This window comes from Festucalex cinctus, chromosome 19 (genome assembly GCF_051991245.1).
Source record: "Festucalex cinctus isolate MCC-2025b chromosome 19, RoL_Fcin_1.0, whole genome shotgun sequence".
Classification (NCBI taxonomy): Eukaryota; Metazoa; Chordata; class Actinopteri; order Syngnathiformes; family Syngnathidae; genus Festucalex; species Festucalex cinctus.
The window spans coordinates 6,744,065-6,761,694 of record NC_135429.1 but is presented as its reverse complement, the minus strand read 5'-3'; the positions used below and the strand labels follow the sequence as shown (position 1 = coordinate 6,761,694).

Below are 17,630 nucleotides of genomic sequence, written 5' to 3'. Positions count from 1 at the left end.
TGCCCGTTTTTTTTGTTTTGTTTTTTTACATTTTTCCTGAATAGAGAGAAAAAGAGTTTAAATTATGAGTATACGCTTACTTTCAAAACGTTCAGTGTCATATCACAGCCCCAACACGCATACACACACCCACGCAAAAATATTCATATCTACACAAACACTTGCTCAGTACTGCATGAAACTGTACCCAATTAAAGTCGTTGCGATGCCTGTGGCGCTACCTGGTGGTTCATAAGTGTCAACATTCTCAACACACAATTTTCTATATTTCCATATCTTTAAGTTTGTTGTGTCAGTAATCGCGAGAATGCATTGATAGTTCAGCAGGTTTACGGTATATCAAAAATGGCGATTTTATAATGGGAATCGGTCAGTAAGACCAAAAATGGCATTTTATAAAGAACATGGTGTTAAACTCCCATTTGCAGTATTTGAGAAATTACAGCATGGTGCAATTGTCAACAATGTGTATTTGTGTACTCTACTCAACTGTATAACATTTAAAATCAATCAATGCTAGTTAAAAATGGATCTTTCACATCCATACTTCATTTGGCTGAAATCAAATCTGATAGACGAGAGGACTTTTTTTACGTCTAATAACAGGGTGATCCAAAATTTAAGCCTTCTTCTTCCTAGCGGATGGCTGTCATGTGCGACATATTAGCTCAGTGAACAACATCATATTAACACATTCACTGCCAATCCAGGAAGAAAATATCGACATTGACGTCTTTTTCCGTCAATGGCAGTGAATGAGTTAATGCACAATACAGTATGTGTCCTAAATCTTTTTTTTTTCTTCTCAGCTAGAGTTCCACATAGGCTAATTCTCACAGGAAATTCAACACAAAAAAAATAATGAAAAGCAACAAAACCACATTCAAGAAAAAAATAGCGTAACCATTTCTGCTGAAAGAGACCAAACAACACAATTGTTTCAATCATTTTTTTTTTCATTAAAAGTTTCAAACCATATGGGAGGACATTTATTTCATTAAGCCATAGAAAATACAAAAAAACGTGAAATGCAATGTTAACACAGGGGGATGTGTGCGGGGTGTCAAGATGGGACTTTTGATCTGAAACCTGAATAAGAGGATGGCACATGTTTGTGAGCAGCTTATTTTGTGCCCCCACCCACCCACCGATACAAATGAGCGCAAAAAAAAAAAAAAAAAGACACCAAAGAGAAAAAAAAAGAGAACTAGAATGTTTATCATTCATTAGCAGGGCGAAGGAATTAAATGAAAGGAGAGTGGCTGGGGTTCAGGAAGGAGCATGGGTGGGGGGGGGGTTAAACTGTGAGATTACCCCCCTCCCCTTGCTATAAAAAGAGCTGATTGGTGCAGAAAGTCTTCATTTAGTTTTCTCCCCGCTGAAAATCATACAACTGTTTTATTTTATTTTTATTTTTTTTATTTTTTTTGTAGTCCGCAATAAACGTTTTCTCTGAAATACACTTTCATAGTTTCTTAGTTCCGTTAAAAATGGTCTTCAGTCGCAGACGTGTCAAGTTTCTGTTCTGTCTTTTTTTTTTTTTTTTTTTTTTTTTTTTTTTTTGAATAGTCTCTGTGAAAATATAGATTAGAACAGTCTTCTCTTCAGGTCTGTCCACTGCAGCAGTAAACAAAGTGAGCCCGGAATCCAACAGAGCATGTTGCAGACGATGTTTGTGTGTGTGCGTGTGTATTTTCAAGTGTTTGTTGAAGTAAATCTCATTTCCAAGTTGGGCGTCGTGCGTGTGCTCGTGATCACACTTCAGTCTGGAAGTCGCCCTCAGACGAGTCCGGGGTGTTTGCGGAGGACGAGTCCCAGTTCTTATTGTGAAGCTCCATGCGGTCTTTCTGCTCCCCCGGCATGATGGTCAGCTCCGGGGTCATGGTCTTAAAACTGTCCCACGAGCTTCTGTCCTCGGGGGTTGACTTGTCCTGACGGGGGCGGAGAGAGTAAAGAAAACAAAACCAAAAAAACGTTACAACTTCCAAATAAAAACAAGCAGATGGATAAGTGGAATCCCCGTGGAGCGAATCTTGTCTCACTGAAGCCACTTCTTGTTTTCGTTGCATTTCAGCACACGTTTCACTTTTCATCCGCATTGTTTAAAGCGGTGACAATGTTCAAAAGTAGTCTGACAAGGAGGGAACAGGAGCATTTAGTTGATCAAACGCTTTTTTTTTTGTACAAGCCATCTGTTTAGTCACATTTACTTGGAAGAGAAAATGAAGCGGGCAACAGCCCAGACGCATTTGAAGACTGAAGGACGGAAAAGTCCCAGTTGTGCGAGCTACAAATTTTTGTCATTTAAATACGACGATGGCCTGAATTTGTAAATACAAAACAAAAAAAAAACTTTTTTAATTGAATACATTTAACCCAATTCAAACATATACTTTTGTGATATAGAAAATTAGACTACATTTTACACATGATATAAAATCCCATGTATAAGCCCACCCCAAAATGACACTTAATAAGCATTTTTTTCCCCCTCCATAATCACCCAATTTGCTGCTGTCCTTTATTATCAGAGTGAATATGAATGCTCAAGGATTCAAAACATAACAATCAAGTGCACATACTTTTAAATCCGAGTTATAAACTACACTCTTCCCCCCATATATATGTTTCAGATTTTTCAAAGTGTTTTTAAAATCCTATCTTCACTTTATGCTCTTAGTAATTTTACTTAGCTATTTCTTTACTTTGCTTTTAAGTCTCTAACTCTAACTGCTTTTAAATGTAGTACTTTTAATGAAAGTATGTGAAACTTATTGAGTTATGTTTATAAAATGTGCTATAAATAAGTGCTTCTTTTTTATTTATTTTTTTTACAACCCCTAGGTATTGATGAACAATTAATGTGATTTTTTTTTCTTTTTTTAGCATGAGTGTTATACACATGATTTTACACTAATGAAATATTTTTAGGACTTCTAAAACTTGACCATGATCTTATTTTCATTGTCATTTGTTGGTCGCAGCAATACTTGGTGGAGGTCAGCACTCAGCACAATTTTGCTGTCGTTGTCATTGTGTTTTCAAAAGATGGTTTGTCTATTTCAAGTTTGTCTATTTTAACCTTTTATGGGCAAGTATGATACTGTGTCATACTGTACTTGGCAGACCATGCTAACTGAAACATTTTTGTCATGGTTTGTGTTTGATTTTTTTTTGTTAATTCTATTTGCTTATGTCATGGTTTGGGGTTTAGTTTGGGTTTTGTTTGAGTTTTTTTTTTTTTAACGTTAGTTTAGTTTCGGTTATGATTAGTGTTTTGTTATGTTGACCTTGTCTCGTCAAGCATTATCATGTCCACCTGTGTTTGCCTACCCTTCCTTGTGTGCCAACCAATCAGTGCCCTCAACCACTTGTCCAGTTGCGTCTCGTTATGTCTTTGCAATGAGTCTTTGTGTATGTAGTCTTGTGTTTTGTTCCTCCACATCTCGTCTTGTTTACCCCCTTTTGACTTTGTTGTTTTGGTTTCCCAGCCACTAACTTATTTGCCTCCTCGTTTTTGTTTATTCAACATTGTTGTGCTTCATTCCTCTGCCTCCTCACTTTGCCTCCCGCGCAGCATGTACAACTAACCAGTTTGCATCTCTGCAACATCCTTCATTGCTGTTTAATCTCACAAACCACGAAATGAAGGATGCAGGATTGCTGTTAAAAGGCGTCATCCGCATCTTCCCGACATCAACCTGTTTTCATGTATTTGCCGATTGAGCAGCAAAAACTGCATTGCCTCCTACTAATCAGTTACACGTCACATGGACTCATCATGGCATGAAAGCCTCCATGCTCTTATTTATTTCTATAGGCAGAAATAAAGGTAACATTATGCATTATTGACATGTCACTCTTGTGCTTGTGGAGATAATGATTCACAGAGTTGTGCTGTTGAAATTGGGGGGGGTCAAGTTGCTAAGATGCTTCTTGCTGGAAATGAAAAGACAAGCAAATGAGATGGATGACTTGTGATGACGGATCATGCAAGAGACGAGATTTTTTGGACAGTATTTATGTCGACAACACAAAATATGGAAGAGTAATAGTTTGGGAATTTTCATTGGAGTTTTAATTTATTTTTGAATTTTATTTTATTTTTTTTCCGGTTTAATTAGTTTTTAGAGTGGATTTGTCTGTCTCTATTTGACCCCCCCCCCCCCCCCCCCCCCAGTTTTGTGCAAAATAAATAAATACATAAAGAAAAAGTGGTAGATATTGTCTCGTAAAAACGAGCCCCCCGCCCCTCCCCCAACAAAACTACCAACCAATAGGGATGTAACAATATGCAAACATCACGATACAATATTATCACGATATGGTCATGATACGAAAATTATCACGATATTGTGGGGGGGGGGGCAACATTTAAGAATGATCACAATATTGTAAGAAAAAAAGAGCTCATACTAAAAAAAAAGCACAATATTTTGCATATAAACCACCTACAATCTCTAATAACAATATTGAAGCATTTACTTGCTAATACAAGCACACATTGATTGCTTCACAAGCAAATTAGGTTCCCCTTCATCTGACAATTAGCATAGATTTTAAACATAGAAGACCAAAACATCCCTAATGAAAATTAAATTGCACTAATAAATTTGCCACTAGAGGGTGCTAGAACTGCACAAATGGAAATCAACCTGACTTTTTTAACAGATGTGTTCCTTTTAAATAGACGACAATGACGATATTGTGGCAGTTTTAATATCACGATATCACGATATTGCCTTATCGTGACATCTCTACCGACTAACCAACCTGAAAAAAAAGTTTTGTAATTTTCATTCTAGTTTTAATTTCTTTTAAATGAATTCATTTAAATTAAAAAAACAAATATTTTAAAGTTGTAAATCAGTTTGAATTAATTTCAAATTATTTCTTTGTCTTTTTAAATCATATTGTGTAGTTAGTTATTAAAATAAATAAATGAATAAACACAAACAATCATCCACAATCGCTAGTTTATTTAGTTAGTTTTTATTCAAATAACCTTAATGTGAACAGGCTTTCCTGGTTATTTATGAATATTATGATATCCAGTGAGAATCCTTCCCTACAAAAACTACCTTTCATCCGCACAATTGCGGAATTCACACACTTAATCCCAGTCTGTCCGGTCACCTGTGACTCACAAAATACAACTCCGAGATCCGCAGCCACACAGAATCCCGTCTCTTCCCCGCCCACCCCCCGCGATGATCATCGCCGGAGCTCTAGGGGGCAATATCTGCCTTATTATCATTCTTGCCGCGTCACATTCTGACAGTTGGCAAAATGAATACAAAAGGCATAATCTGGGAGCCAATTTGCATGCTAACTGCTGGCGAAGGAGCATTTTGTAGCGCAGGAGTGTGCGTAATGCGGCAGTTAAGCCCCAACACTATCCCCGGGAGGGCGGGCTAACGCGATTGTGTTGCTTCTGCATGTCTATCCCTTGCCTGTCGCCATCTATGCGGGCCTCTGTTGCGCCATGGCCAAAAGCGCCGGCTCATCCCCCCCTTTTTTTTTTCTTCCCCCATCTACATCTCTGCCAGAAACCACTCTACTTACACTGGATGAGTTCTTTTCACCTCCAGCAGACGAAATGCTCCATCGCTTTTCCCTCTGTGGCCATGAAAAGGGGGGTGGCATGCAAGGAGCGGCGACCAGAGAGAGAAAAAACAAAACAAGATAGAAAGAGAGACAAGGAGGAAATCAAAATCACTCACAACTTTGCTGTGAAATAAACAACATTGTTCTTGCCACTGGCAGGTGAACAGGTAGCTCAGTGCTCAGACATAATTGCTTCTCTCTCTCTCTCTGGCTCGCTCTCGTTCTCTCTCTGCCCATCGCTCACAGACGAACGCATGACGACATGCTTAGAAATGGTCAACGACCTCATGCGCCATCTTAGATTCGCGCACGCTGGAACCATATCTCTCTCTTCGTTCCCTCCCCTTGCCCAAGAAAGTGAAAAAAAAAAAAAAAGGAGGTGGTTCGTTTGATCAACTCTGCAAGCAGCCAATCATATTGTGCCCTATTTTGAAGTTACCTAAAAAAAGAAAAGAAAAAAATAACGTAGGATGTTGTAACTTGGGCTGGGTATTGCCGCCAACCTCACGATACGATACGTCTCACGATACAGGGGCCACGATACGATACGTATCGCGATACATAAGTATCCCAAATAAGACACATTTTATTTTATTTTTTTAAAACAAAATATAGGAAAATTGGTACACTGAGACACATGCCATGTTAAGTTTATCAATAAATAAATGTTGACATTCTTCCTCTGCTTTCATTTTTCTTAGCAAAACACAGCGTACAATCACTGGTGAACTATTTTTGCATTAATTGAAGGCAATTAACTTCAAAGACGGTGCTGGTTTTGATTTTTTTGGGTACAATGCAAGCCGCAAAGGCAAACGTGAACTGCCGATTTCAAGTTAACGAGCACTATCGATTCTGACGCCTGCGTATCGATACGTGCATCGTGATGAGGCCCGCAACGATATATTGCCGTATCGATTTTTTGAGCACACCTCTATTTGTAACTGTGTTGGTCACAGAATGTTGGTGAACGATTTTGGGTCTTTGCAGCAAGGTCTGCCCTAAATTACTGCCATTTTTGTTTGATTCAGATCTAAACAAACAGATAAGCTTTCAACTAGAAATTACCAAACCGGAATGTTTGTCAGACAAACTCCAAAGTGGCCAAATTATGCAAATTTTTACTCTGAGATGCCTTAAAAGAACATCCGATTCATATTTACAAAGAACATTGATTATAGCTCTCATTGGCAATTTATGAAACCCTCTCATCCTCTTGCCCAAAAAGACTTGTTTTAGTCTCTCCATGGTTCCCAACCTAAAATCGTGCTTTCTTTCTAATCTGTCAAATTACGGAAGATTGCCTGGCCGTCACCGGTAATGGACGACATTACTTACTCAGGTCATCTTGACACAAAACTGGGGTAAAAATAATAGTGGAATCAGATTGATTCCGAGAACTTTCATAACATGTATTACTGTTACAGTGTAAGCGTACTTTCATGACAATGAACCTACCGTACATGAATTTTGCTGTATCTGTAGCAGTAAACATGGAATTTAAATAATCTGCTGCAGCATACATTATTGTGGGTTTATCTGGGAAATATAACAAATAAAAACATATTGTTTGTTGTGCTAATAGATTTTTATTTATTTTTTTTAACTGAATTGAAGCATTTTCAGTCACGTTGGAGACTGAAATGATTTCCAATAGAAGCCGTAAGCAACTATTGACTGGAAGTTTTGTAAGTGCTAATTATGAAATGCCATTAAAATATTTTAAAGTTCAAACAGAAGGTCCTGATGTAATTGATTGATATAATAATAATAATACTGAGAGCAAGCAAAAGCAGAATTTTTAGATTTCTTTTGATTTATAGAGTTGTCAAAGTTGTTTTACAGATTTGACTAAGAACTTTAACATTTAATGAATCAATTTAGTTTTAACGCCTTAAAATAATGTATTTTAAGCCCACCATGAAATTTTACAAATTAAAATGCAAATCAAATCAAATAAAAAAAACAAAACAAGGGAAAGTGAGTACAAATTAAGAAGAATATATATATTTTTTCCAAACCTATATACAGAACAAAACAAAAAGAATGATGTATTTCAACTCAAGGTGTCAGTCTGTGGAACAATCTGGATTACATAACTAAATCATCTCAGTCCATTCATATTTAAAAAAAAAAAAAACTTATAAAAGCTCAATTATTGGACAAATAATATAAATAGCACAAGGTCATGCTCTTGAATCATTTTGTTTGTTACCATAATAGCATCTTGATTGCTTAAAATATAATTTATTTGTGTTTTATTTTCTGATCAGTGGCAGATATCATAAGTTTTACTTCTTTCTGTCCCCTTTTGTTTCTTTTTTAAAGAATGAAATAAAAATTTTGAATTTAACTCATTTGCTCCCAATAACATGTAAATACGTTTTTTTATGTTGTAAGTGTCCTAAAGACGTATTTATACGTTTTTTTTTGTTTTGTTTTTATGCTAGAGCAACTGCAAAGAACGGTTTCAGAAAAGATAGTTATTACACAAACGGCCAGCAGGTGGCAGCAGAGCAAAGGAGATCAACCAGGGCCATGTAGGAAAAAAAGCTCAATTACTTACAATTTTAAATAGATTAGTGAAAACTGATGAAATTTAGCTCTTTTCTAATGCTAATTGCTGCAAAACGGAAACAGAAAGAAAAATACTTTTTTTTCCTGACGAAAGAAGAGACTTTAATCTTTCATTTGATAGATTCCATGATTTTATAGCAATAGAACACAATATATTGTGGGCCTTGCAAAATCAGTCAAAATCCAGTAAAACAGCCGGGAGCGAACGGGATTGCTTCTGTGAAAATGGCTGGGAGTGAATGAGTTAATTAATCGATAATATTCTTTGGAGCCCATATTAAAAGCATCATGGTATTATTGCAGATAAACCATGTAAAGATGACGAATGCAGTGTCAGTAAGCACAACTAAGACAGCAGAACAAAAAGCATCAGACTCTACTATTAAAAAAAAGCATATTACCAGCCAAAAGCCAACATTTGCCCTCGACTATTTTCTGAGAGGAAGCTACAGGTGGCACAAAGCGCTGGGAAAACATGCCACTGCACAAACATCCACTGGCGATCTGTAATCCAGTTTTTGGATGGAGGAAGTCGACCACCCAGTAACTCCGAGATCCTCTCTTTTGGAGCATGGAATGTTAATTTGGGAGATCATTTATTTACGGGAGGGCGGAGGGGAGTGTGGCAGGTGAGTTGGTTAAACTTTACCTTTGTTGACTTGGATGCCCATGGAGCTGCTGACTGGTTGGCTACACTCAAACTGAGAGGTGACAATAAGCAACACAAAGACCCCCGTCAGCCAACAAAGGACATGAAACGGGGGGAAAAGCAAAAGAAAAATCAATAAAGGCAAAGTATAGCAAAGTAAAGTACATATGGAGTGTTAGGCTCACAGAAAAAAATGTAAATGGAAGAACACATGGAAAAAACATTTTAAAAATGCAAAAGCAGATTGAGTGGATACCAGAAATGTAATTTTATTTATTTTTTTTACATTTGTCAGCAATAGCATCAGTGGTGATCGCCAGCTTTAGCATCATTTGCCCTTTTAGCTGCAAAGAAACGGGTTCGCCGAGTAACAAGGGCCTTCAAAGGAGCCAAATTAGGAGAATGTAGGGCGAATAAATTCCATTAGTACAACACATTGCAAACAAACGAGCAATCAGACGCACGCTGTCTGGGCCGTAATGAGAAGCGATGTGATCCGCAGCCAGCGCCGCCGCCGCCGCACTGAAAACGGTCCCCTCACTAGTGAATCAGCCTTTTACGCCTCTCTTTAATTGGCCCAAAGACATTAAGTGAGCCCAAACTGTATTATACCGCTCGGTGCATGAAGCCAGAGTTAAGCTTGCTTGATTTCCAAGCCACTGCTACACAAAGCGTATCGACACTATGCGCTGTTTTCATGGAAAATTTGAATGTAGGGAAGCAAACCGAGGACGAGGGCATTAATTAAAAAGAAGCCGAGGGAGGAATAATTAATCAATTAAGGCATCAAATGAGTAAGAAAGGAGAAACGAGGGAGACAGTGAGATAGATCATGTCGGGCTGAGAGGACAAACAGAGGGGAATTAGATCAGGAAAAAAAACAAAAAAACAGGCAGACAAGCAGACCAGCAAATTGATTTTCAGGACCCCCGAGGTTTTAAGTGCAAGCAAACTGTCCACCCTCAATCAACAGGAAAAAAAAATGCTTCTTTGTCATTTTAAATGATCTGTCTTCAATTTACGAGACATAACCAAAGCACACACATTACCTTAGCTAAACGTCCCTCCAGTTGCCAAAAACCATCAATTACTGTTGCCACGGTTAAGTACAGAGTAATAAAACCATCACCCTGAGTCTGACCTCTTCTTTTTATTATGCAGCCTAATGGAAGAACCCCCTCTTAAGATCTTCACCACAATAGGCTACATGTCTGTACTGAAGAAGCATTGGCAACATAAGCAATAGTAGGGTGACCACAATTTTTTCTGAAAATCAAAGACATACAATACAAATAAATCTCACCAGGAAGCACTTATATGTAATCGTGAGTCAATCTGGTCAACCTTTAGCTAATGAAATGCTATCTTGGTTGACAGTTAAACAGCGTTAAACAAGTTACACGGCACGCACCACTATCCATTTTTTGCTTGGTCGCAGCTACGCTGGCCAGATCTCCGCGTTTAATTTTCAGTGATGCGTCCTGTGCAAACCTAAACCGATTTGTCACAACTGGTCGGTATTGGCCAAGAGTGGCTACAGTTAAAAATCTCATATCACTTGTTCAATCAACAAAATCTCCGCGTGTGGCTATCCGACTACGTCATATCCTCGCCATCTTCTTTGACAGCATCGAAAAGGCAGCGCTAGCAAAAATGCAGAAACACCGGACATCTTTTAATATTGAATGGATGAAAGAGCACAATTTCTTGGCCAAGAGCAGTCGAGACTTATTTCACGGTTTCTGCACGCTTTGCCGGTGTGATATAGACGTGGTCAGGGCAAAGCAGCCATAGAACGTCACGCGGGGATGGAAAAGCATAAAAGCAAGAGGTGTGCCATCATTGAAGACATTTTTTCCTTATTTGCTTTTCAAAATAAGTTGTTTTGTGGCACATTGCACTTTTACAAAAGCATGTCACTGCTTAGTGGTTTAAAACATGGAAGCCTGCTGTAAACTAAATAAACAGTCAAAAAGAAGTTTGACTTTTTAATCGTATTTTTACCATTTAGTTACACAAACGTGATCTATAAACCATGCCAAACTTTATTGTTGATGAAAATACACCGCAAGTCTGATGTACAGTGTTCGTTTGTTTCCCGCTGGTGTTAAGTTCCAACACCGCGGCATTTACATTTTCTCACATTTCTCTTGTTAAAACAGTCTCAATGTTCAAACCTTCATAGATTTTATGAAATAGGTACATTACTGTAAAAAAAAAAGTGCATGCAAAATTGTACAAAAACAAAAACACAAAACAGTGAGGCCGTGAAAACTGAACTGCGATATATAGCGAGGGAGCACTTAATTTGTTTAAATATGTCTTACTTTTTGAGATTATGGCCAATCTAGTCCCAATGTTAGGCTCGTAGGACTAGGACTACGTTTCCGGATGAAGGCCGGGGGTGCGACTTATACTCTGGTGTGACTTATGTGTGAAATTAACACATTATTATATCATTTCACATGTTATTTTCACACTAAACCGCAAGAGGGCGTTCTAGGCCTGTGTTGATAAGTTCAACATTGCCGGTAGAAGAAGACGTCTACCTCCCGAGTTGGGGGAGTTGTTTAAAAGTGACACCGAGGATGAAGATTTCATTGGATTTAGTGATTTGGAGTGAAATTGATAGTTTGGTAAACTTGTTCTTGTTCTTTATGCTAGAGTTATATGAATAACTTGTAGTGATGGGAACATAATTCACCCACGGAACGTTGGGACGAAGGGAGAGTTCCGGGTGGGAAGGTTTTGTTATGTGGAAAAGGGGAGTTAGCCTGTTAGCTTCTAGCTAAGTGGGGAGTTGCTGTTAAGACCTCAGAAGCTGATGTCAATAAAACGCCAACCTTTGGCTCCGTGCTTCAACACTCCGTCTCCCGTCACTGCTCGCTCTTATGTTACGTCGTTACTGACATTACCTGGCATGTCAGTCATGTAACGTTAGTATACCGTACGCTTATTCAGCCTGTTGTTCTCTTTTATTTTTATTTTAAATTGCCTTTCAAGATGACATGTATGTTTTTGGTGTTGGATTTTACCAAATAAATTTCCCCCAAAAATGCGACTTATACTTCAGTGCGACTTATATACGTTTATTCCTTCTTAATTCTGCATTTTTTGGCTGGTTTGACTTATAATCCGAAAAATACGGTAGTTCCGGTTCCGCTCTGACGAAAACATGCCTGTTAGCGATTAGATAGAAGCGGGTTCTGTGTGATGGACATACACATGGTCCAAAAAATTGGCTTGATGACCGGACTAAAGCAAAAAGTAGGACGGGACCTGATTAAAAACGGGACAAAAGGACACAGGGCTCCAAAATGGGACTGTCTCAGTGAAACAGGACTATCTCATTTAAAATAAATGGAGACTGTCCCGATTAACCAGACGTCTCTTTTAAACCGTGACGTCTGGTCACACGGAGCAAGCGAGAACAAGTTTCTCTTATCTCCGTCTTCATTTGCATTCTGCACAAGACACACTGTGTCTATCTAAGAGAAGCCAAGCACCCTTCATTTAATCAAGAACACAGCAGGCGACAGAAGGGAAACGCTGTATACACCTTCGGAGAGCCACAAAATGCCTCAGCCATCCCATTATGCGGTGAAAATTCTCCCTCACGCATGCAGCATCCATCCTACACAAACATAAGCACGACATCATAAGTACCACATGCAAATATGTGTTACGACCCTCTGAACCCTGCAAAGACAAAAGACTGGCGCTCTGGTTTTGTCTGCCAAGAAGCAGCTCAAAATCCAAACAATAGAGCAGGCGCAAGTGCCTGTACGTTCCCACGCTGTGCATACACTGCATACTGACTCTCACTAACCTCTCTGACTCCTTTTCTCTATGAAAATGCACTCTGAATCTCTCCTTGCTGTCTAAGAGGCTCAAAATAATCAAAATTGAATTATCCAGTAATTTGGGGAACATTTATTGTAATACCAGTCAAAATCAAAGCTCAGGCCATGACTAAAATTGTAAACATTCTTATCCTATAACAATATACTTTTCACCTGATAGAATGTTGCTCCTGGCTTTCTTCTAATTATGTACCGCACCTAGATTACAAGCTAAGTATGAAGACGGTTACTCACGCAATCAACAGCGTAACAGAAAAACCTGTGATTGATTTTCATCATTTAGGGTTAATGGGGAGCTTTGTGACGAAGTATCTTTCTGCCTTCTTACAGGTTCTTTTCATTTGCGCTAATTGAGCGTAATGATGAGTCGTTACTTCACAGCCCATAGCTATCAATTTGGTCAATATTAGCATTACCAACAAGGTAACCGAAAAAGAAACTGCATGGCAGAAAGTGTGTGTTGAGTTGTAATGGGGGGATAAGGGGAAACAAAGAAAGCAGAAATGGTGAGATTGAAGATCTGTGATGGTTCTTCTTATACCCAGTATACTTTGAGCCTAGTGCACTTAGTTGGAAAATTGAATTAAGACGGCAAAGTAGAAAAATGTGTCCACATCTCGATCTTTGTCTGTTGGCCATTTTCTGGTATCCACTCATCTCCTCAACAAAGTCAGCAACATGGATCCAACCTTACCAGAGAGGGAATAGGGAACAAGCCTTCTTAACCCCATAAGCCTTTTGGATATTTCAGAGAGACTCATCAGCACCCGTACACACACCGCACGGTGTTTAGCCCTGTTTGGTGCCAATGGCCACGTTTATGACGAGAATATAATAGTTTATGAGGTGATTATAAGTCTGTTTGGATGGTTCATTGTCTTTCTGATTTATTCCGAAGTTATAGTGGTTAGGAGGCTTTAATACAGGCTTGGCAAGAGACGCAATGGCTTCATGGTTGGGCACGCCACACAATGACGACACAAGCGACAAAAGCACAAAACAAAGGGCGTCAACAACAAAAATATTGTATTTTTTGTTTTTAAGATAACTCTCGTCCAGCATTCAATCACCGTTGGAAATGGAAAATGGTATGTTTGTATAACTTTTATGGGCGCAATGCTGAGACACTCATGTTTGTCACACAACACACTGGGAAGGCATATTACCACTTCACTATGAAAAACACAACAGGCATATTCACAGCTAAAGTTTGACATTGGTTTGCTGCCATGATCATACATTGATTGAAACAGGAATATTTGTGGCCTCTGTCAGTTGTGGCCATGATTACACAACATTTCCCATTCCACATGTGGCGCACTAATGATGACAGATTACAATTGGAAATTTTGATTATTTTTTAAACAGGGGCATGACTGGGAGAAAAAAAAAAGGTCAGTCATTAGTTTAATCAGTTTATATGAGAACTGTTCGATATAATTTAACTCAAGTATATCTTATGGTCTTCAATATGATGAGGAAGGGCTTCGATGTCACAAAATCTGTCAGTTCACTTTCCACCAAGCGTTCCAGTTCAGTTCAACTCATCTTGACAGTGTCGTTGGTATTCTGGCTCCTGTTTCCACTATGGCTGCGTCGAGATGGTGGCAATAATTGCATCAGCTGTGAAAATAGCTTCAGTTCACACTATTGCAACCTAGTGATGATGACACCAACAAATACACCGTAGTGTACTTAGATCTGCAGATTAGTCATCAGGTTGCAGTTTGTCTACTTCGCTTTAAATCTGAAATTGGGATCACCGTTAGAGGAACATAACTAAGTACCCTAAAATTCTAATCTGTACTCTACTGCTTGGTGAAAATGGGACTGCTATGACTTTTCAACACAGACACTGAACATCCAGCGGCAAACTACGAGATGCAGATGAGTGAACTGTTCACCACCAAGTAGGACCACTTTATTGTGATTTAGACGGGGCTCTACTGCACAAGGTTTATTTTGACATTCCTTACGTTGACTTTCTTTGTAAATCAAAGAAGCTCTGCGCACGAGTGATGGTTCTGTGTTGTGCCTTGGTGGTGGAGGTGGGGGAACCTGGTTCAGAAAAGGTTAAAGGGTGTTTAGGTCCTCGGTAACAGTAATGTTTAGACACATTGGATGGAACAGGGACGAGTCATCAGCCATAATAGCTAACAAATCATGAGGATAGAGAGAGAGAGATGGAAACTTAGTTTACGACTTTTATACGTGAACGTGGATCAGGAGAAATACAAATACACAACTCTTCACTTTGGCCGGACTTTTTTTTTTAAAAACCTTTGTTTTTAATGTGAAACAAAAAAAACATGGACGTGTAGCCGACAGGGCAAAACACATAAACATCCCTCCTGTTTGCAAAAACCCCCTGCTACGTGTAGACACGGTCAGAGAACGTTAATTGACACTACCTGTCACATGGCAAAGGAAAGAGATGATGAAAGTTAATGTGAAATTATTAGATCATTACTCATTCTGTAATTGTCTATTAAATGGAGGTGACACAGGGCTCTTAGGAGGAAAAACAAACAACAACAAAAGGGAACACGATGACGGAGGTGCACCAGTACACAGGATCTAATGTGTCTTACACACAAACACCCATACACACATCTCATCTCCATAATTACTGTATAGTCAGCATGTCCGTGTCTGGGGGTGACTCTCAAAGGGAGTTGTTGACAACGGCACAGATAAATTGAAGCTGGGTCCTGTCAAAGGCCTGACACTGATACCATTAGCTGGGTAATTATTCACAGTTAAGTGAACTGCCCACTTTCTTTTAATGTAATGGATTCGGATGACTATACCATAGGTAGAGTAAACCACGCTTTCATTCATGACTCATTCTGCGTTACCAATTTTAGAGATTATATGCACGCCAACGTGCCATTTAGATTACCGTATTTTCCGCCCTATAAGGCGCACCTGATTATAAGGCGCACCTTCAATGAATGACATATTTTGAAACTTTTTCCCATATATAAAGCGCTACAGTAGAGGCTGGGGTTAGGTTATGCATCCATTAGATGGTGCTGCGCTAAAGGGAATGTCAACAAAACAGGTCAGTCAAACTTTATTAATAAATTACAAATCAGCAACTCCATTCACTCCCAAAATGAATAAACAACTGAAAAAAATTGAATGCTTTTAGGTGCGCCTTATAGTCGTGAAAATACGGTAGTAGCAATGGACCAATATTGCTAATTACTTGACAATATTATTATGAAAATAATATGCCCTTATTTCAACTAAGTAGCTAATTTGAAATGGCACCAACCAGAAAAAAAAGAAACCATAAAAATAATAATTTATGGCTTTTGCTGGCAGTACATCATTTTTCTTGTCCTTCAATAAATATTTTCTTGACAGTACAAGTAACAAATTGCCTTCCAGAGCTTGTGACAGTCTTGATCAAGATATTGAACCAACTCCATAGTGCAGCAAAAGGCCGGGTGTTTCTGCGTGTGAATTTCCAAGAATGTGTGCGGCTGCGTGGCGTTGCCAATATGAGATATGTCAGGCTTCATTCCTCCACGGGTGATGCAAAATGGATGTGAAGCAGTGTGGCGCCAATGCCCGGGGAAAGCATACCTATGGAGGCTGCCGAAGTCTCCGTGGCTGAGCCCTCCACAGATGAGAAGAGTGCGAGTATGTGTTTAAAACTTAATGAAACTGTCCCTCTGAAGGTTAGCACAGAGTGAGCTGGGACTGGCTTTCATCTGCTGCTAATGGTCTTTTAATGAGTCAAAGACGCCTCAGTATTATGCGCTCATAGGCGCCCACCCGAGATGCCCCCTCTGCACATACACATATACACACACACACACAGTCTTTGTCACACAAAGTACTCCAACCATGGATTCTACTTCAGACAGATTAACTAATTGGACACAGAGACAAAGCACCTTTGGTAAAGGCACTTGTGTTGTCTTCACTAGCAGTGCATAGTGTTAAGATAATGAACTTGCAAGTGGGGGTTTCACAAGTCTGAAGGTGCAGAATTTACTAATTATGTGTGCTTTTATCCCCTGGTAGACAACAGCGAGAATCAAGTGCTTTGATCAATAGGAAGAATTGATTAACTATATTCTAATTTCAGGGGGTGCAAATTGATTTGAGACACTTATGTATGAGGTTATACATTAGTTTCCCGGCTCCCTGTCTGCCACATCTACATGAGTGCACATGCATGAAAGCTACATACGCTGTTGGGAATATATGACTGACTAATCCCTTGCTCTTGGCCGGCTAATGCCATGCTAGCAACAATACAAAAGGAAGTTCTCAATAGGGCTGGGCGAGAAACGGTATATTCAATAAAGGTATAAATTTTGCTGAAGGTAGAGACTTTGACTCTACCGTCTTACCCCATGAGTGCATGTTGATGTCATCGCACAGCACGTGTTGATGACGTCATTTTATCCTCCTGACTACCAGCAATTCAAATTTGTCCACTGTAGTGGACATTTTTAAACCTGAATATCTCCCACCCAGTGCATACGATTGAATTACCTCATTTGTGCTCTTCAGAGCTTTCCCATGATACCAAATGTGTAGGGGTGGGGCTTTGCTACCTTTGATTGCATCATAAAAGAAAATGGCTTCTCTCAGTGCAAGCACTTTTTAGGGAAGAGGAAAAGTGTATAACACTGTTTATTGAACAAATTTACGCTTTAAATGTTTTTAGCATGTTTTCTATAAGACTTAAAGTATTGTTTGAATTATTTTAACTGTATTTGAGCCTCGCATTGAAGTTTAAAAAAAAAAAAGTCCTCTGTAGTGGACACATCATAGCTTAAAAATAAAAACTTTTTTTTTTTTCTTTTGCATTATTCCAGTTACTTCACAAAGATTGGTGAATATCTGTATATACAATATCTATATAAACATGATTGGACAATATCTTTTTTTCCTGGTAGTCAGGAGGATAT

At 38.9% G+C, this 17,630-nt stretch overlaps 1 protein-coding gene across 25 annotated transcripts in view; it reads right to left on the bottom strand.

Annotated features, from left to right (window-relative positions):
- Positions 1–935: 935 nt before the first annotated feature.
- Positions 936–17,630, bottom strand: part of adgrb2 (adhesion G protein-coupled receptor B2) — a 168,636-nt gene continuing 151,941 nt past the window's right edge. For 12 of the 25 annotated variants that reach the window (XM_077508001.1, XM_077507993.1, XM_077507999.1 and 9 more), the window contains 2 exons: positions 5,566–5,619; positions 936–1,931 (listed from right to left, as the gene is read on the bottom strand). In XM_077508001.1, coding sequence (XP_077364127.1) covers positions 1,755–1,931; positions 5,566–5,619 — 231 coding nt within the window. In that variant the 3' untranslated portion in view covers positions 936–1,754. Of the gene's footprint in view, positions 1,932–5,565; positions 5,620–8,833; positions 8,886–11,729; positions 14,755–17,630 lie in introns of those variants that run through there. The other 13 variants (XM_077508004.1, XM_077508003.1, XM_077508016.1 and 10 more) reach the window with 6 other exon arrangements.